This window comes from Aphis gossypii, chromosome 1 (assembly GCF_020184175.1).
Source record: "Aphis gossypii isolate Hap1 chromosome 1, ASM2018417v2, whole genome shotgun sequence".
NCBI classification, from domain to species: domain Eukaryota; kingdom Metazoa; phylum Arthropoda; class Insecta; order Hemiptera; family Aphididae; genus Aphis; species Aphis gossypii.
The window spans coordinates 42466595-42489071 of NC_065530.1; the positions used below are offsets into that span (position 1 = coordinate 42466595).

Here is a 22477-nt window from a genome sequence, read left to right on the forward strand (position 1 = left end):
CCACTGAATGAGAATCAATGCAATATAATAAGATTAAAATATAAAATAGGTACATAATAATTTATATATAGTGAGTTGATTTAAATAATTGCATAATTATTTGGATATACATCTGTATTTAAATATTAAGGAGAAATTATTTCCAGAAATATTCGCCTATCCATCCATATTTAAATTTAGCTAATAGTTATACGTATACATTTTAATTTATTGTTTACATGTATACATTATATTTTTATTGATTTTACCATGTTGTAACATTTTTTTTTTTTAAACTGTATGTATATATTTAGTGACTAAACGTAATTAAGTATCAAAAAGCACTGGCCCAAATTTCTTAATTAATCAATAAAAAAATCAAGCAACCGCCCCTAAAAACATTGATAACCGATCTATTTTATTAGGTACTGTTTAGTAAAAATAATATTCATACTCATCTATGATGTATTAATTTAACTATTTGGCTATTCATATGACTATATGAGTATTGAATACCTATTAAAAATTTCCTTTTTTCTTTTTTTTGACGATACTACATTTTAACCTTTGCTTTATATTTATGTTTTATTTAAAATATTCAGTGTTTAAATAAATAATTTAATTGTTTTAGTTTAGGTTTCATAAAATGTTAACCAATATTTGTGTAAAACATATAATTAAATAGTTATCATAATAAAATTAATTGCATTATATGTCAAATATTAAAATTCTTTAAACAATTAATTATTATATGTACATTTTCTTTAATCTAGACTAATTAGAACGTATAATGTATTAATATAATCTTTTTATTATACTTCTAATAAAAATCAATTAATGAGTTTAATATTTTAAGACAATTATAAAATATATTAAGGCTGATGCAAGAATGGTAATTGACAAATAATTCCTACAATTAGTAAACAAGAAATTTCTTAACAAAAACTAATTGGCAGTGGTAATAAAAATAATAATTATTTTAAACTTAGATTAACAAATCCTTTAATTTTTAAGTATATGAGTAGATGACATATACAATAAAAATAAATAAATTAACACATTAATCTGTTGTAATTTGTTTTTTATAAAATTAAACCATCAACAAAAATACCAATAACAAAACAATTTAATTATTCACCGAGTAATCAAAATAATTGGACAATAAGTTACTCTTTTTAGATCATACAAAAAATATCTTATCAAATACAATAAAAATTACTAATCACCTAAAATATTATCACAATAATGTTTCCCTTTTTCCTAATTAAACGGTCAATTGTACTATAAATTTGCCCGCAGCTTACTTAATTAAAATTTTGTAAAGGCACCACCATTCTAGGATTTAATGCTTTGCGGCATATTGGACAAAAATCATTAGTTTGTAACCATTCATGAATACAATACCAACAAAACAGATGTCCACAAAATGAAAGTGAGGTGTTTTTTCTTTGTTCTAAACAAAGGGAACATTTACAGCTACTGTCCAATTGAATCGACTGACTGGAATGTTCTTCCTCGTTTATTTGTACTTTTGGCGTTTTAAACAGAGCCATGATCATGAGCACACTCAAATGGATGGCAGTCAAAACACTAAGAATTTTAAACACGTGTAAAGGCCGTTTAGGGTGGTACCATGGGACTGCATAAATCTTAAAAAAAAAAAATAATAATAATAATATTATAATTTTGAGCTGTTTAAATTTAAAGTTTAAGCCTATGCTTACATATTTAATGAGGAAAAAACGTTTGGCCCATGTATAAAAGGAACCATTCCAGTAAAATAGCACTCTGTTTAGGCTTTGTAACAGTGGAACCAGAGATTTGACTGTTGTTGCGACTTGTATGATTTGATCTTTGGCCTGCCTCGTTATTGATTTGTTATGTCGAACATTATCGACCAAACGATCCAAAGCTAGGATGATAAGTCTGTCACCAAATACGTGAGCTAATATCATACCAGTGCTTTGCTGTAAACAACCACATTATAAGTGAACACAAATTGTCTATCCCACAATGTTTTGCATTATAATTACCATAAGTCCTGGAACATGTTTTCCAGTTTTTCCAACTTGAACAATTTTTGTATATTCTTCGCCCAGTGTTTGGAGCTTGGACAATGTTGTAAGTGCGTAGTACAGCAATTGAGACGTGCAAAAGATGTTCTGTTTATTTTTGTTTATAAACACATGTCCTAAAAACGTTGAATTATTAACAGCTAATGTCTATGACGACAATTAGGTAGCACCATACTTATATACTAGACCGAAGTAAATTAATTACCTTTGAATTTTAGAAGAAATCCACATAGCTGTTGATTAATTCGTTCGTAAAGTTCCTCGTCTTTTTGTTCCGCTCTCAATATCTCCGCGGGCCCACTAGAATTAAATGCTGACATGATGATTATTCGGTTTGATTGTTCATTTCACTAAAGAAGACATTTCTAGTCTGTGGATTTTCTGCGATTTATTACGATCGAAAACCAAAATTGTAAGCATTTGTATCACAATATTAATAGTTTTCAAATTTTCAACAGTGATAAGGGTATCGCTCTATCAGTAACAAAAACACCGATTCAAAATTCAAATTAATCGTTTAGCCGCCAATATTCACTTGTCATATTCACAACTTTATACTTGTAAGCATGAAAAAATATTAAAATAGACAAAAATAATTTTTTAAGCTCACTGCTTATAAGTCACAACAATTATTTCTTTTTTTATGTTAAACATTATGTTTCTACTCAAGTTGGCCCTGTGCCAAATTGTCGAAAACGAGCTGGTTGATTTTTGGATTTGTATTAACTAATATCAATAATGTATTTCGCGTTTATTTTAGGGAAAATACTCGTACTAAATTCGACTATGCTCTCATTTTTTAATCACACCGACAAGCGTTCAAGTCAAGTAGCATAACTAAAAAATAGGTAACGTTTTATTTTTAAAAATGTGTTAACCAGTTAACCTCTTATCCTATCAATGATTTTCACAATATTTTATTAACATGTTATTGCAATAGTCATGCTCAATTTTCCTATTTTTTTTTTTCTAAATGTTTGTTGATACACTGAATCGTGGGTGTTTCAGAGAGAGGTATGTCGTTTTTATTTTAATATTAGATACTACACAAAAAGGAACTAATAAAAAAATTAGGATGTTAAAGTTTTTTTATATTGATGCATTGGAATAATTAACCTTCAACCAAGGTTTTTATTTTTTTAGAAAATTGTAATTTATTTGTAAATAAAAGTACATTGTTATTATACTGATGATACATTTTTATACACTTATTGCAACCTAGATATTAAATATTTTTTTTGAAATTTTTATTAAGATCCAAGATTTTTAAAACAAATAACTAATAAGGTAATTAAAATCAACAGCATTTCCACAAGCACGGATACACTGTACACTGCTTGGAGATGATTAATCGCTCATCATAAAAACAGAAATCTTTTTGTAAATTATTAAAAAAAAAATATTTTTATTTGTCAACAGTCAATAATGTGATGGATATAATAATAATATATATATATGCAGATAGAAATAATTGGTTTTACAGTAAATATACTGTATAGACAAATAGTTTTTAAAATTAATACACTTGACTAATAGATACTTGGTTTAAAACAAGTACAACTGGCTTTTAAATGAAATTTACTATTGATGAAAAGATGATAATATTCATAATGAAAAACTTATTTAAAAAATCTGATATTACATTGAAGTACTACAAAATACATTGATATAAGTACACAAACTTGTTTTAAAAAAATATGATTAAATGATCTACAAAAAAAGAATAGAATATAACAGTTTTATATTTTTAAAGTATAAAAAATCTAAAATTATCAAACAGATATAAATATGTAAAAATAAAATAGTATCATATATAAGAAAAAACAGTTTTGGCATAAGGATTCAGTCAGATCTTAATTTTTAATATTTAATAATAATTATTAAATATTTAAGTAAATGTCGTATACAAACAAAAATTATATTTTAAGGTTACTACACTAATATAATGTATATAAATATTAAATATATTGACTCATTATATGAAAATAAATTATAAATAATATTCAAAAATTTATTTATTTTTTTATAATTCATCGTGTTTCATAATGGCCTCTCCAAAATCAGTTGCCTGGGATCCAACAAACAAATCATATTTTGCTAATATTTCTTCTTTAGTTAATTTGCCATCAGCATCTGAATCGGATTCATAAACAAGATGTCTGCTCTCTGCTTCAGCATGATCAAAATTGTCAGGTAATATCCAATCTTTGATCTAAAATTAAAATCTATTATAATAAATTATCAAAATTATGAGCTGAAATAAAATTAATGCTTCCAAACCTCTCCAATGTCCAAAAACCCATCACCATCTTTATCTCTGTATGTCTTAAACTGTTCTATTTCACTTTTGATGAAATTTGGTTCTTCATTTGGCTCCACACCGGGAAACAAATCAGCTAGTAAAGATAAATAGTAAAGTTTATTTTTAAATCGAGTTGTTGAGGCCAGCGTACTTTTAAATTACAAGTACACCAATAATCAAATTTTCAAGTTATTTGTGTATGAAGTGTCCCAATAATTGGCAAATTTGACAAATATATTCATTTATAGGGTTCTTAAGTTCATGCAATAAAAATCACTTGAATATGAATGTAACCATGACCCTAAAAACGCTCAAATATGCACTTACATTTATTTTTATTTTACTATAATACTTGATTTTATAAATTTAGATAATAATCAAATATTAACAAATATTGTTTTTATTAGACATAAAAAAAATTGGTAGATACCAACTTACATTAAAACTATTAATAATATGTTAAAAATAAATTTTTGAATGTTCTTTAAATGTAAAAATAAATGCATGATTATTGATTATGCTTTAATATGCAATTACAATAATTACATACAAAATAAAATTTCACAGTACATTGAATTCTGTCAACTTGAAGAAAATTTATTTAATATGATTTGATAAAATTGATACCTATGAAAATACATGAACTTATAAATCCTGTTCATTAATATATTTACCGTGACTTGATTTGTGATACATTCATAAACTATCTTTGTTAAATGTACCAAGGATTAACTGATTGTGCAATTTAAGACCATTTCTAAGGTGTAGCAACTGGCAAATGACAAATATTTGTTAAGTATACCAGTCATGGGAACCAACTTTAATTTTGTTGTAAATTTATATATAAAAAAAAAAATTACCAATATATTCATCCATTGATATTTTATTGTCTTTATCTTTATCCATATCATCCATAGTTTCATAGACAACAATATCTTTCATGTGAACACTTTCTTCAGGATGCAAGAATGAGATAAATTCCTCTTTAGACAATAGACCATCACCATCTACGTCAGCTGCTGCCCACCTTCTCTTGTCTCTTAATATCATTTTGGCATACGTATAGGAATCATCAGATTTATGTGCTTCTTTTGCTTCATCATCTTTAAAGACAAACTTATTAAGTTATAAAATATTGCAACTAATTCATGAAATCTAACCTTCACTAAGTTCAAAATGACCTGAATAGGTTATATACTTATAACCAGTGCATGAATTGAAGGAAGACAGAGTCCCTCTTGTTTAAAAAAAAATATTTAAATGTATCCTAAGTGATATATTAATCAATAACTATTAAGGATTTAAACAATCAGATATACACATTTTTATTACACTTTTGCATCCTCCTTTTATTTTTTTCCAATTCAAGCACTGCTTGTAATAACTAATAGTTAATGGGAGATGATTATAAAATTTATAAAATTATAACAAATATATCTTACCAGACATAAATCCATATGTATCTTTTCTATATATTGCCCACGATAACTTATCATTTTCCAAGTTTTTGTGGTTATCCCATTGGCTGTGGACATCATTCATTATGTAACGAGTTTGAGTGAATTTAATCCAATCTTTAAGTTCTTCTTGCGTTACGTATCCATCATTGTTCTTATCAATTTTATCGACAATTACACTATAAACCACAATCAAAATAGTAGGTACTGATAAATAAATAGTAATATTTAAACGAAAACTTATTTTAGAATTGAAAAATCAAAATTACCTAAGCCTCCTCTGACTTTCTTCTTGCGTCAAATTATCAAATTCTTCAGCTTCTTGTCCAAGAAAAGCTTCATGGTCATAATCTGGATTATGTTCTTCACCCCTAAAATGTTGCTGTTGCGCTTGTAACTACACATATAGAATATAATATAATGTTATGACTTGTGAATTTAAGCATTTATCATTTATTGAAACAAAATAAAAATTAACATGGCACACTCTTACTTTTTCTAAAACCGGTTCTTTAGTGTTTGGTACTCCATTCACAGACATTGAACAAATGGAAAACATTAAGAGAAACATCATGCACTTCGATATTATTACCTTCTACAAGTAAAATTAAATAGAATTAATTTTGTAAAGTTTATTGCATGTAAAATATTATTGTTAATAAGTAGTACATCTAAGGTAATTATAAAATTATTATTAGTTTAAACATATTGTTAACTCACCATGATTGATTTTTGTATTTATGATGGAAAACTGGAAAAGTGAAAATAAATCTTGAAAATACTGATAGCACAATAATACACTGTTTAATTTAAATAATTGTCATTACACGTCATGTTTTTCGATGTACAGTATTAATAAACCATTGAACCAACCGAACTGCAGATGCTGAGCTCATTAATTTTATTAATCTGAGACCCAGTTTCGTTCTATAGTTCAACGGAAGCCGCTACGAAACAATTGTAGACAGATAACCATAGACATAATAATAAAATAATCTTACTATGTATAATATGCAGATAACTGATTGTGATAATAATTAATGATAATAAGCTGGACGACGTATTTTTATACTGCGATTTGTGGACAAGTATCGAAAACCGGAAGATGATAATAAATTCATGATTTTTCTAATCACCATGGTGGCATGGTATATTAAAGATATCTTTAGTCGTGGTTGTGACTTGTGAGCAACGTGGCACATCATTAACTACGAAAAGGCGTATACGGTACACGACAAAAATACATAACCTTGTGTACACATATGACATAACTATTAAATTATAATATTGTATAATATGCAATATGCTATATTAATATATTATGTATATATTGTATTATATATATATGTCTTTGCCATATTATTTAACATAAAATTTGTTTACATTTTATTATCATACAAATTTTATTAGATTTAGGTATAATTATGTTTTTGCCATTTTAATTAGTTATTTATTATATTTTATGTAAATATATAAAATTACATTTCCAATTATAATTTTATATATTAATTAAAAAAAAATAGGGGGAAAATGTCCGCATCGAAACATTTTTTGAGGGAAAGTTGTCTGATCACTAGGCTATTGTCCTTTTAACATTGTGGGAATGAGTATGACAGAGTCTATTAGTTAAAGTATGGAATGCGAGTGAAGTTTTGATAAATGTGTTTTCTGTTAGAATTTTAGTTTATTAAAATCAATTCATAATTTTAATTTGCTATGGGAGTTTCTATAGGTATAATTTAATAAATTTTTAAACTTGTTTATTTTACTTCACAATAGAATATTTAAACTTTATGAAAAAATTTTTATAATAAATTTAATATAAATACAGGAAATCTAAAATGTATTAATACAAAGTAAACAAAAACAAAAATAGAAATATAATATTACAGGTACACAAATTAATCATTATAAATTTTAAAATGTGGAGGCTTATTAACAACAACTCCACTATAAACTTCACCAACATCTTTTGACAATGTTTTCAATGACCAGTTATTGGTTTTGGGATTGTAAATCTCAACAGAATTCACAACACTTCCATTGTTACTTCCTCCAATAACATGTAATAAACCATCTAATACAACTACTCCTATAATAAAAAGAGTAATTTTTTAACATTATAATCATAAATTTCTTTAAAAATAAATCACCAAAACACTTTCTGAAGAAATGCATGTCAGCAATTGTAATCCAAACTCCAGAACTTGGTGTATAGGTTTCAACACTTTTGAGACAATTTGAATTGTTTTCACCACCAATAGCATATAAAACACCTTTCATGACTCCTATACCACACCCACGGCGACCTTCAGACATAGCTGTTACTGGTGTCCATGTATCAAGGCTGGGATCATAACATTCAACAGAGTTTAAATATGTGTGACCATCAAAACCTCCTACCTAGTACCTATACAAATTAATTAAACTACACATATAAACTAAAAAATACAACATATACTTACCGCATACAAGAGGTTATTGAGTACTCCAATACCATGATGACTCCTCTTAGTAGACATACTTGCAGCCATTTGCCATTTATTGGTATTGATGTCAAAAAATTCTACACTATTTAAACGATTTTTTCCATCATGTCCACCAATCTATCAATTATTTTAACATATATATTTATAACATAAAATATGTAATGTATTAGTGTGACTTACGGCAAATACACAATTATCTAATGTACCAACACCAAAATTTTCTCTACTAACTAACAAGCCCATCATAGGTAGCCAACAGGGCGATTGTGAAGAAACATCAAGCATTTCAACAAATTGCCTATTTGATTCAAATTGAACACCACCCACAGCTAATACAAATTGATCTTTGATTACAGTTAGGCAACCTGCTGAATAACATTTACTCATTGTTGGAGCAGGATACCAAATATTGTCAAACCAATATATAACACTAGACTTATCTTCATACCAATATAACATAAGAATAACCTGATAGAAATAAATAAATAAAATAATTGTACAAAGAGAAATTATTCAATTAATCACAACAGAATCATACTTTTTGAAAACTAATAGACTGTCTAGGTGTACTCTGAATCGTTTGTGAGACTGTGAAGGGTTGTAGATACTTTAGTAGATGAAATTGTAATGCTTCAAATATATAACCAACACCTAAATTTATTACAGTAATAACATAATATGAATTAAAAATAAAGACTACATTTATGTTCAGAATAACATACATTTAGGATTCATTTTAAGAAGAGGTTCATTAACAACTTTTTCTAATAAATACTGTTTTGAGATTAATGGCAAACGTACATGTTCCATTAGTTCAGGCAAAAAATCTTTTCTACTTTCCAATTCATGTTTTAACCAATGAATTACACATTCAAACACCTATAGCAAATCAATAAAATATCATTGCTTATTAGTTATTATAATATAATATATAAGGAATTGTCACTATATACTCTGAAATGATATCAGCATTTTATAAAGTTTCAAGTTGTATACTTGTTATACCAGCCACCAAAGGTTAGATTAAATTTAAGAATATTTCTTCTATTTTAAATAGAAATAGTCAAGAATTTTCAGTGCTAAGTCAAAAATAATTTAAAATATTTTTTTAATCTTTAAAATAGGACAATTTATAATTTAAGAATAAAGAATAAAAACTGATCAAGTAGTTGCCACTCAAAGTTTATTTGAACACAATGTTCAGGAGCTTCCAGCTGTCACTTTACTTTAAAACAAATTTTAAGTATAATGATCTAATTTTTAAATGTTAAACGTTGTAAATAATAGTTATCAGTATTTTAATTATACTTAGTTTAGTTAGTTGTAATTCTATCATCAGACCATTGTTTATCATGATTCTTAAGAAACATAAATATTTTATATAATTATTATTCTAGAGTTTATAGAGTTTTGTAATTAAAAAGACTCCATACAGTCCACACCTACATGTCTTGTGTCCATCTTACAAATATACAATTCGACTAATATTTATTTAGTGTTAAGTTTAAATATTATAGTAAAATGATCTATTTTCAAACTTAAAGGTAAGAACATTATTTGTGTTTTTTCTTCAATTTTTTATAGTATTTTAATTTTTAAGCAAGTTATGAGAACGTAAAATTACATTTAAAAATGTTTAACACTTAAGAAATAAGTTCTAAGTTAATTTGTCATTGAATATTTATAATTATTTTAAACACAACCAAAAATATATTTGGCTAAATCTCCTTTTCAAATCCAAGACATCACAGCAATTATTTATGATTGTAGTAAATGTGATTCAATTAAAAATCCTTTCAAACTATCATGGTATGAAAATATATATTGATACTTGACACATTTTTTATGTAAGTGTTTAAAATACTAATATACTATTATTATTTATTAGGTTTGCTTACTTTTTCTTCTAGTGGAACAAAAATGTCATTACAGGAAATTAACTTAATTACTTCCACAGAAGATAAAGATAAAAACTCATCATTGTCAACCACTTCTCTGAAATAGATTTTTTTTAAATTTATAGTTTATTGAGGTAACTAAAAAATTTGATCGTATATATTTATATACATACAAAAACCGATGTTTTATATATGTTTGAGAACATGTCGACAATACCATACAGCCATATAAGTCAGCAAACGCTTTGATACCAAGACAATTTGAAGCATCTAGTTGAGTTATTAGGAACTCAGCACAAACGCTTTTTACATAATCCAACTGTAAGAAATTTGCAGCTGCTAACAAAACCTTGAGAAAGCAACAATAATGCATGTAAATCATTATGGTTGTTCATAAAAATCAAATATTTGTTTATTTTATACCTTTACATTGTCTTTAGTGATTATAATTTCGCCAGTATAAATATAATTTATCAAGAGTTGTAAAGCAGTTGAATCTAATTCTTTTATATTTATATGATCTATATTGCTTTCATTGAAATCAGTGAAAATTTCATGAAAATATTTACTGACTGATATCAAAACAATTTTATGTCCAAATATTATTGTACCATCATCTGTTTCTATTTTAATATCACATAAAACTTTATCTCTGAAAACAGAAATTTGTTGTTATATGTTATTTTGTCAGCAGCTAAAAATTAAATTTCTTACAACATACTTGCGTAAAGATTGAAGGACTTCAAATACTCCAACCATATGTGAGCTATTTTTATATGTTTTTTGTTCACACCTTTTAAATGTCATAACTCCTTCATGATCATTTAATTCACATGTTGAATTTTTCATTACAATGTCATCCATCTCTTTTTTTTGGATGAAAATACTTTACAATAATGCGTGACAACTGACAAGTTTTTATAATTGTTTAGTACATCCTAAGGTTAAGTTTTAGTAAGTAAAACTATTAAAATAATTACTATAAGTCTATAAATACCTACTTTATACTTAAGAAATTTTGAATTTATTAGTTATTACAAGTATAAATATTGGTTGAAACTACTACAGTAAAATATAATAAAAATTTTTATAAATTAAATATAATGAATCTTATAATATACTTCATTGTATGTGTAATGTTATTGATAAATTGTGTTTCACATTTACAAGTTTAAGATAGGAAAAATAATTATTAGATAATAAACAGATTAAAACTATAAAATATATATAACTAGCTGAAGTGCTGAACACTTCAAAAAATAGGTAAATATTAGTTGTTTTGTGTGTTGTTGATTACATTCCTTTTAATACCTATTTATCTATTTTTAAAATTGTTTTTCTTAATAGGTAGGTATTATAATTATTTTTTGTCCAAGGATTTTAAAATTGATATTTATTAATACTAAAATTATGCTGATCAAAGATTGAGTAAGAAAGTTATCAATGTTTTTTCATATTAAGTAGGTAGGTATGATAGGTACCATACCATCACAATAGAAATGCAATCATAATATAAATTATAAATAAAATACTATTGATTTTAATAAAAGAATTTTTTCTTACATTATTGTACCTGTTGTTGTGTCAGTATAATGGACAAAGGTAATGAAATGACCAGATTCCTGAATAGTGAATGTTATGGTAGAAACTAAAAGAATATAACTTAATATGTTAGCTGTTAGCAGTGTTAGTTCGTATACTAATTAATAATTCTATATATAGGTACCTACCTAATAAGTGTCATAAACATTTACCACATGAAATCTTGTTATACTACATATATAATTCCGAATTTTCGCATTTACATTCAATGAGCTAAATACTAATGCATAAATAAAAAATGAAGTCGTGTCTTCCGTGTACTAGTGAAGATCGCACGAAATAACTAAAACACAAAATTAAATATATAGAAGCAGAAAATATCCAATTTACAATATTAACCTAAACAGCGTGGTCAGATCGAACTATGTTATGTCGTTACTCGTTATGAATCTTTAATAAGTTTAATACAGGATAAAAAACGGCCGTTTTGGTTCGTCGCTTCGTCACCGTCAATCCGCGATCGACGTCGTCATCAGCCACGGATGTATCATCCCCGCCTATTATTAACCATGATAATACGACGTTTGGTAATCTATAAAATAAATACCTAAAATAGTAATATTATATTGTAAGGCCTAATATGTATTAGCACTTATTTTACCAAATAATCAGTATTTTCCCTTGGCTGTATAATGTATATACATTTTATATGTATAGATAATCTAAAAGTTCAAACACTTTATAGGAATCTCCTTCAATACACAATTTACTTCACAAGTAATTAAATATGATGTAAATACGTAATGCAATATAAACATTTTCATTATAATATACAATTCCTCGATCTGATTGCCTAGTGTCCAGTGACAGTTGCGACTATCACGTCATATCTAAAACGTTGCTTAAGCACCCCGTCCATGGATAATTAAATGTGTAGATATTCACATATACTTACATACATTATGTATACATATATAATATATATATTATATATATATATATATATATATATATATTATGATACATACAGTGGCGTATAGGTACAAGGGGGAAAGTGGAGGTCAGATCCCCCCCATCGGCATCATTATTTTTTGTTTTTGCTTAGAATATTTAGTATGCACTAGCACTATGCACTACAATGTAATATTTTGTTATATTATGAATTATCAATCGAGCTATTGAATTTTAACAATTTTGTCAAAACTGAATACCATTATAATTTTATTTTGGTTTATTTATGGCAGAATAATGTTTATTTGATCGAAATGGTCGATGACGACTGTGATTATTTAATATTTATACTTTCTTATAATTTATAGCTTATCTTATTATTGTATTCAGTGTGAATTTTGAATCAATTAAAATTATATTTATTGTTTTTTATTGTTAAATATTTTACTACCTAAGTTAAAAGTTTTGAAAGGGTGGGGGATTTTCCAATTTAGCTATGTCGTTTTTTATTTTTGATCCCCTATTTTCAGAAATCATGTCTATGCCACTAGATAGGTCATAGGTACATATTACAGTAGGTATCTATGTGTGAAGTGAATATACATTTTAAAAATCAAGTTTTTAAATAGCCAATTTTAAAAAAATCAAAAACCACATTAAAATAAACTTTAAATATTGGTAGGGGTACTGTCTGTCTGTACTCTGTACTAGGTTTTTTTAAGTGAGCACCTGTATAATTTTTCGAGATAGCCGTTACCTACTGTCCAGTGATGACTGGAGAAAACGGTGAATGTGCTAGCACAATCCTTTTGGTCTGTAATGGCCACACAGAACCTATACCTACAGACGGAATTGGAAAAATGAATCATTTAACTGATTTGTATTGATTCAATAAATTGATCAGATCAAAAAATAACGTTCTCTCAGGATAGCAATTATGACGCGATTAGTATGCCATGATAAAAGATATATGGCAAACGTATTGAGCATCATGTTTCGTTTGAATTCATACGTATGATTTATGTCATTTACGATTAATAAACGTATAAACTTAATTAGATTAATAGTTATTAAACGTATAATATACGTTTAATATATATATATATACTTAGTTAATTACTAAAATTATAATCTACAACCTATTTTTAAATTAAACTTATTTTAGATAGGTTGTCATTTTTTAATGACTTATTATTAAATAAAACACGAAGGAATGAATCTTTTTTTTAATTAAAATAATACATAAATCTATTATACCCACTTTGTATAATGAATAAGTCCTATGGCAAATTTGACAATGACATTTTTGATAGGAATAGGAAGGTTAGCATTGCAACCAGTCAAAATTAAGTTCTTAATATTAAGCTTTTAGCAGGTACTTAGGCTATTGCCCTTTTAACCCTCAGGGAATGAGTGTACTGTTAGAAATTAAGCTAATTTGTTTCATTTCTATATTTTAATTTGCTATATGAGCTTCAAACAGCTAAGTGTTAGTTTTAGCTGTGTTAGATGATTTTGGTATTAAAAAAAAAATAAATCAATTATATTATACAATCTACTTATATTATTATAACTCAACTAAATAAAATAAATTACAATAAAAAAAATAATAATAATGAATAAATAAAACACTATGTAAATTATAACATTATCAAGCAACAGCAATCCAGCAAAATTTATCAATTGTCAGATATAAAATATAAAGTTAAAATTCAGATTGTCAAAAATAATTTCATTAATTATTAACCCTGTTTATTTAATTTCACTATAGAATATTTAAACTTCATGAAAACATTTTAATCATAAATTTTATACACAGGAAATGTAAAATGTATAAAATACTAAATTATTCACTGTCAAAAATTAAACATAAATACAAATATAATATAAAAGATAGGTAAACAATTAATCATCATAAGTTTTAAAATGTGGAGGCCTATTAACAACAACTCCACTATAAATTTGACCAACATTTTTTGACAATGTTTTCAATGACCAGGTATTGGTTTTGGGATTATAAATCTCAATAGAATTCAAAACAACACCTTCATTGTTACATCCTCCAATAACATGTAATAAACCATCTAATACAACTACTCCTATAATAAAAAGAATAATTTTTTAACATTATAATCATAAATTTCTTTAAAAATAAATCACCAAAACACTTTCTGTAGAAATGCATGTCAGCAATTGTAGTCCAAACTCCGGAACTTGGTGTATAGGTTTCAACACTTTTGAGACATCCTGATATATTATAACCACCAATAACATATAAAATACCATCCAAGACTCCTACACCACACCTACAGCGATAATCTGACATAGTTGCTACTAGTGTCCATGTATCAAGGCAGGGATCATAACATTCGACAGATTTTAAAACCTCTTCACCATCAAAACCTCCAACCTATACAAATTAATTAATTGCATATTATATAAAATAAAAAAAACAAAGCGGGTAAGTGGGTAACACTCTGCTGTACATTAGGTGCCATGTGGATCACTATTATATATTATAGAAGTGATAAATTTGAATCCAATAATAGGTATAATTGTATATGAAAAACGATTCTGAAAAAAAGATAATTTGTCAACGTGGGATACAATTTCCAGTGGTTGGTGAAAAAGGTAGTTTATGTTTTAATGGCCTAAATACTCCAAAATTTAAGTTCTTTTATAATTATTGTAAGCTAAACTTATAAAAAATCTTGTATTAAATTTTCAACTCTTAGCTACTTATGCAAATATTTTTATGAATTAAACCTATAAAATAATTTACAAATATTCATGATTTTAACGAATTTTTGTCAATATTTGAACTTCAAATGGTAATAAAAAAAAAAATTGTGCCTATGTATTCTTATAATTTTTTAATAACTATAAGAATAACTTATGAGAAACTTTGTATTAAATTTTCAAGTATTTTGACTCGGCCAAATTAATTTTATCAACACTTCAAAAAAATTTTTTCAGAAAAATTGAAAATTTCAGTTGTCTTTAAATAGCTCAAAAAAAGTCAAAATATTTTTAAAATTAAATCATGTAAAGAAAATGCCAATCTAAATAACTAGTGAAGTTTTAAACTATCTATGACTTATACTTTTTGAATAATACCAAATATTTAAAATTGTTTTAGGATAAATCGTTATCGTTATGCTATTTCGTAAAAATTTAAAATTCAAACACACTTAAAATTTTTGCTATAACGATGCTTCGAGTTTTCTCTATAGCTACTTGAAGGAAAACTTAGTGTTGAATTTTTTATTTTTAGATATAAGCAAATTTTTTTATGATTTTTCAACTTCAAATTTACTTGCAAATTTTCGCGATTTTGACATATTTCGTAAAAAATTTGAACTATAAACGCTTATAAAAAAAAAAACTGCGACTAACGATTTTTAATTTTTTTTAGCTACAATAAGAACAACTCGTAAGGAACCTTGCATTACATTTTTAAGGTTTTTTGGTCATCCAAAAATTTAACTGTGTATAGATAACATAAATATTTGGTGAAAATTTCAAGTATTTACACTATTTACAGTGATTAGTTTTTGAATTATAACTATATAAAAAAATCGATTTAGTCGAAAACTGGTTTTGCGTAAAAATTCCCGATTTTCCATCACTTTTTTTTTGTTTTTCTCGATTTTTTTGAAAACTATTGGTAAAGGTTACTTTTGACCTTTATAATGTACCAAGGATATTCATTTTTCCATTGGAAACCACCCCCCAAGTTTGAAATTGAAGCATTATTTTGACTAGTTATGCTGTACAGCAGATACACAATAAAAAAAACACACATCATTGTAAAATCAATACATTCATCACTTCGTTCAGAATCTAAAACATTTACTTACCACATACAAGAGGTTATTGAGTACTCCAACACCATGAGAACTCCTCTTAGTAGACATACTTGAAACCATTTGCCATCTATTAGTATTAGTGTCAAACATCTCTACACTATTTAATCGATTTGATCCATCACGTCCTCCAATCTATCAATTATTATAACATATATGTACCTATATATTATATAGGATAAAATATATAATATATTAGTGTGACTTACGGCATATACACAATTATCTAATGAACCAACTCCAAAATATTTGCGACTAACTAACATGTTCATCATAGGCATCCAACAGGGTGATTGTGAAGAAACATCAAGCATTTCAACAAGTTGACGTTCTGATCCAAAAAGAAAACCACCCAGGGCTAATACAAATTGATCTTTGATTACAGTTAGGCAACCGTTTTTAAAGCGTCTACTCATTGTTGGGGCAGGCTGCCAAATGTTGTCATACCAGTAAATAACACTAGACTTTTTTTGAAACCAATATAACATAAGAATAACCTAAAAAAATAAATGAATAAAATAATTGTATAAAGAGAAATTATTCAATTAATCACAAAAGAATCATACTTTTGGAAAACTAATAGACTTTCTAGGTGTACTTCGAATCGTTTGTGAGATTTTGAAGGGCTGTAGATGAAATTGCAATGCTTCAATAATATAGCCATAACCTAAATTTATTATAAACAATGACGTACATAAATTTAAAATAAAAGCCACATTTAAAATAAGCAAAACATACATTTAGGACTAAATTTAAGCAGAGGTTCATCAACTACTTTTTCTAATAAATACTGTTTTGAGATTAATGGCAAACGCACATGTTCCATTAATTCAGGCAAAAAATCTTTTCTACTATCCAATTCATATTTTACCCAATGAATTACACATTCAAATACCTGCAACAAATCAATATAATGTTATATTGCTTAATATTATAATAAAATATATGATGAATTGTCAATATGTACTCATATAAGATTAACATGTCATAAATTTGTTAAACCCCTCACCAAAGGTTAGATTAAGTTTAAGAATATTTTTAAAGGAATTCAAAGTTATTATCATTATAAATCACATGGTCTCTTATATTATAAATAGAAATAGCCAAAGGTATTAAGTGTTAAGTGAAAAGTTATTGAAAATATTTTTTTAAGCTTTAAATAGGACAATGTATACTTTAAAAATAACGGTTTATAAAATCTAGGCAAGAAGTTTCCACTCAAAATTTATTTGGACACATTGTTCAATGGTTTCCAGTTGTCACTCAACTTTAAAAACAAAATTTAAGTAAATAATCCAATTTTTAAGTATTAAATATTGTAAATAACTGTTATCAGTATTTTAAGTATATTTAATATTGTTTCTTGTAATTCTATCATCAGACCATAGTTCATTATGATTTTAAGAAACACAAACATTTTATACATCATGTAGTTTATAGTTTTGTAATTAAGAAGAAATCTGCAATCTGCATGTGTTGTGTCCATCTTACAAATGTACAATATGGCACATTTTTATTTAGTGTGTTTAGCTTAAATATAAGAATACAATAATATATTATCAAACTTAAAGGTAAAAAACATTATCTGTTTTTTTTTTTAATTTTTAAGCTAGTTATGAGTATGTAAAATTATATTAATTTATATTAAATTAAGTTCTAAGTTAATTTGTCATCAAGTATATTTAATTTTTTTAAATACATTAAAAATATATTTGGCTAAATCTTCTTTTTAAATCTTGGACAACATCACAGCTATTATTTTTGTTTGTGGTAAGTGTGATTCCATTATAAACCTTTCAAACTACCATAGTACAAAATTATTTATTTATTTAGCTTACAATACGGGCGTGAGCCCAATTTCATATAGTATAATATACAGATTACAATAATGTGATAACAGTGAAAATATAAAGATACATAAATACTTGGTTACAGGTTATGAAATAGAAAGGAAAGGGTCTGTATTGGCAATAGACATACAAATTATATTTATAGTTAACATATTTTTTAAGAAAGTGTTTAAAATACTAATATATTATTATTATTAATTTTGTTTGCTTACTTTTTCTTCTTGTGAAACTAAAAGATCGTTACAGGAAATTAATTTAATTACTTCTAAAGAAGATAAAGATAAAAACTCATCATTGTCAACCACTTCTCTGAAATAGATTTTTTTTTTAATTTATACAATTTAATGATGTAACCAAAAATTTTAATCATATCATATTATTATTTTACATACAAAAACTGATTTTTAATGTATGTTTGAGAGCTTGTCGACAATTCCATACAGTCATATGAGTCAGCAAATTCTTTGATACCAAGACAGTTTGAAGCATCTAGTCGTGTTTGTAAGAATTCAGCACAAACATTTTTTACATAGTCCAACTGTAAAAGATTTGCAGCTGCTAACAAGACCTTGAGAAAATAACAATAATGCATATAAATCTTTAAGGTAAAATAAAAATATCATTAAAATCAAATATTTATTTATTTTATACCTTCACATTGCTTTCAGTTATTATGATTTCACCAGTATAAATATAATTTATCAAGAGTTGTAAAACTGTTGAATCTAATTCTTTTATATTAATATGATCTATATTTCTTTCATTCAAACCATAGAAAATTTCACGGAAATAGGTACTAACTGATATTAAAACAACTTTATGTCCAAATATTATTGTACCATCATCTGTTTCTATTCTAATATCACATAAAACTTTTTCTCTGAAAACAGAAATTTGTTGTTAAATTTTAATTTGTTAGAAGCTAAAAATTAAATTTCTCTGAACATACTCGCGTAAAGATTGAAGGACTTCTAACACTCCAACCATGTGTGAACTATTTTTATAACTTTTTTGTTCACACTTTTTAAATGTCATAATGTCCTTTTGATCATATGATTCACTTGTTAATTTATCCATTACAGTTTTATCCATCTCAAATGTCTCTAGTGCCATCTGCGCATTTAGATCATATGATTCCCATGTTGAATTTTCCATCTCTTTTTTTGGATGAATATACTTTTCAAGAATATGTGATTAGTTTTTATAACTGTTTAAGTAAGAAGAATTAGTAAAATACTTACCTTATTTTTAAGAAATTTTCAATTTGTTACAAGTTTAAAGTATTGGTTGAAATTACTACCTATAGTTTAGTATAATAATATAATATAAATTATTACAAATTATATAAAATAAAAGCAACTTATAATGTACTTCAAGGTAGGTACATGCAATTTTATTGATAAATTGTGTTTCACACTTTTAAATATTATATAGAATTAAATAAATACCTAGATAAAAATACAAATGTATACCTAGATCAACACCGCATAAAAAATTAGTAGGTTTTTTAATTTATTATTGATTACATTCTTTTTAATAAGTATCTATTTTTAAAATTGTTTTACTTAATTATAATAATAAATTTTTCGTCCAGGCATTGAAAATCAATATTTATTAAAACTTTTTAAATATTATGCTGATCAAAGATTGATCAAGAAATATTGGAATGTTTTCTCATATTTTGTATATCATTGATCATCGCAATAGAAATAAATCAAAAATATGATATATTGTAAATAAATATAAATAAAATATTATTGAGTTTACTATAAGAAATATTTTTCTTACCTATTATTGTTGTATCCTTTTTAAAAGACTGTATCAGTAATGATGGACAAAGGTATTGTATTAAAATGACTTGATTCTTGAATATTATTGTGGAACTGTGGAAGTGTACAACTGACATTAACATGTACCTACTTACCTTCATTAATTATATACCTTAGCGTATATCAGTAGAAATCTTTTTATATCACATACGTCATTCCGCATAGATACCGAATTTCCGTTCAAAGTGCTAATACATAAATAGAGAATTAAATCGCTCATTAATAAAGATCAAATGAAATAACAAAAATATAAATATAAAAGTGGAAAATATGCAATACTAACCTAACCACATAGGTCAGATCAAGTTGTTCGGTTGTGTTTATGTATCTTAAATAAAATAGTCATCAGTTTTACCAAAAACTCTGTACTTTCCCTCTGTTATCGGGTTATATATAGTATATAGATATTAATATAATACTGGTTATCAAATAATTAATACCTATTTAACTTCATTTTATGATAGGTAATCTAAAACAGTTGTTTGGAATCCTCTCCAGTTATGTAGTTATGTAATGCGATGTATATTGTAAATTATACGTAATAGGGTAAACATTTTCATTATGTATTATTACTATTATTCCACGAATTGATCGCCTGCTGCCCAGTTAAAACGCTGGAGATTGGTGAATGTCTTAAGGATGTCTAAGGTTTAATGTCTAACACAATCCTTCTGGTGATCTGGTCTCCTGTGGCCTACGTCCTACACGGTACACACAGAACCTACGGCTTACAGAGCCTGGAATCTGGATCCCCGATGTACGAGCAGCAGTGTTGCTAATTTTCTATCGTTTAGCAGAACACCAAATGAACCTAATTTTGTAAATTTTCAGATATTTTTTGAATAATATGCATTAATTTTTTTTCTTTTATTAAGTGTAATTTTTTTACGTAAAAATCCCGTTTTAAAATTTTTTAAATGTTACGAACATTCGAGAGCGGAACTACGCTACGCGTAGAAGTATATTTGTCTATGCTACGCACTCTGCGACATTCAATTCACTCATGGAATTGGCGATCGCGCAGGCACTATTCAAAACCAATTTGTTTCCCTAAAACTGTTATATATTTTAATACTTATAAGTTATAATGTATATTGTATTAAAAGGATGTAATACGAGTATTTGTTGTTTCCGTCCTACAAGGCTACAACAAGTACCTACGTAATAAATGAACGTTCAGCAGTTAACGTTAACGATAATTCACTTTTTAAGCGAGTTTTGCATCTGTAAAATAGGGCAAATTTTTAAATATTAATAACTCGTCTAAAAATTGAATTATTGTATAAAACCTTACACACAAGCATACATTACAGATAATTGTTTTACCATTATGTATCATTATATTATGTTAATTCAAGTATATTTTTTATTAATTATCTTTACTGAGTGCGCTGAGAGAGCGCAAGTCAGCGGCGACCAAATTCGGTTTTACTGCGCACCCCTAAACGTCACTCTGCCATAGGGAAACCAGTTTTGACAGCATGGAGATACCGGAGGATGCGCAGAACTTGATAGCCGATTTGCACTCTTTCGGCGCACTCAGTATACTAGTATAGGTAAGGTGGCTAGGTACATTTATTTTGTAAGAATTGATATTAAAGTACCTAGTGGCAGCGATACTGGGCCAAATTTTTTTCTGGTGGGTCATTTATGTAATGCTTACTTCTACTCCATCACTCATTAATTTGTTTATACCATAGTTTCAGGAAAGTATTGTTTAAAATGTTTTGAATATAATATGCTAAATTTCTAAATAAAAAATATAATTACTAGTTACTACCTATATTATTATTACAAATTTACTACAGTAAAACTTCAAATTTCATCTGTAAGTAACAATGCATAACTTTATTAGTATACGATTACTTTAATAATGTTACCCATTGATGGTCTATTGTTAACAAATATGTAGATAACAAATAACAATAATTTTAATTAAGTGATTCTATTGGTAAGGATATGGTGAGCCCAGAGTAGAATTATTATAAATTATAATACATTAATTCTATGCACATATATAACATGATCATCCTGTGAGATGGGTTTGTTCTCAATTAACTAATGTCTTCTATTAAAAATAAACAACAAAAAAAAAAAATTATTAAAAATGAACTTTTTTTTTTTTTTGCAGTTTGGAACCGACGACCGGGAGGGGATTGCTTTCGCATTACTTCCTCCCAGCTATTAAAAATGAACTAAAAAAGTTAATCAACACTATTTGTAAATGATTTATGTTAAA

At 26.4% G+C, this 22477-nt stretch overlaps 3 protein-coding genes across 3 annotated transcripts; all 3 read right to left on the reverse strand.

Annotated features, from left to right (window-relative positions):
- Nucleotides 1-1031: 1031 nt before the first annotated feature.
- LOC114122002 (peroxisome biogenesis factor 10-like) lies at nucleotides 1032-2510 on the reverse strand. The gene is made up of 4 exons (XM_027984537.2): nucleotides 2260-2510; nucleotides 2013-2170; nucleotides 1704-1946; nucleotides 1032-1628 (listed from the first exon to the last, which is right to left on the reverse strand). The coding sequence occupies exons 1-4, from the start codon at nucleotides 2372-2374 to the stop codon at nucleotides 1284-1286; spliced, it is 861 nt and encodes a 286-aa protein (XP_027840338.1). The 5' UTR covers nucleotides 2375-2510; the 3' UTR covers nucleotides 1032-1283.
- Nucleotides 2511-3778: 1268 nt separating this feature from the next.
- On the reverse strand, nucleotides 3779-6802 carry LOC114121996 (calumenin). The gene is made up of 8 exons (XM_050205816.1): nucleotides 6641-6802; nucleotides 6534-6564; nucleotides 6307-6408; nucleotides 6083-6210; nucleotides 5799-5992; nucleotides 5217-5459; nucleotides 4335-4450; nucleotides 3779-4266 (listed from the first exon to the last, which is right to left on the reverse strand). The coding sequence occupies exons 2-8, from the start codon at nucleotides 6534-6536 to the stop codon at nucleotides 4078-4080; spliced, it is 975 nt and encodes a 324-aa protein (XP_050061773.1). The 5' UTR covers nucleotides 6537-6564; nucleotides 6641-6802; the 3' UTR covers nucleotides 3779-4077.
- Nucleotides 6803-6814: 12 nt separating this feature from the next.
- On the reverse strand, nucleotides 6815-20488 carry LOC114121994 (uncharacterized). Its single transcript, XM_050204537.1, has 21 exons — nucleotides 20198-20488; nucleotides 19359-19616; nucleotides 19061-19289; nucleotides 18802-18977; nucleotides 18622-18718; nucleotides 17298-17454; nucleotides 17126-17226; nucleotides 16769-17056; nucleotides 16554-16694; nucleotides 14854-15103; nucleotides 14600-14792; nucleotides 10922-11086; nucleotides 10624-10852; nucleotides 10374-10549; nucleotides 10201-10297; nucleotides 9025-9181; nucleotides 8841-8953; nucleotides 8483-8770; nucleotides 8279-8419; nucleotides 7967-8216; nucleotides 6815-7905 (listed from the first exon to the last, which is right to left on the reverse strand). Exons 2-21 carry the CDS (start codon nucleotides 19562-19564, stop codon nucleotides 7715-7717), a joined length of 3645 nt encoding a protein of 1214 aa, XP_050060494.1. The 5' UTR covers nucleotides 19565-19616; nucleotides 20198-20488; the 3' UTR covers nucleotides 6815-7714.
- Nucleotides 20489-22477: the final 1989 nt, after the last annotated feature.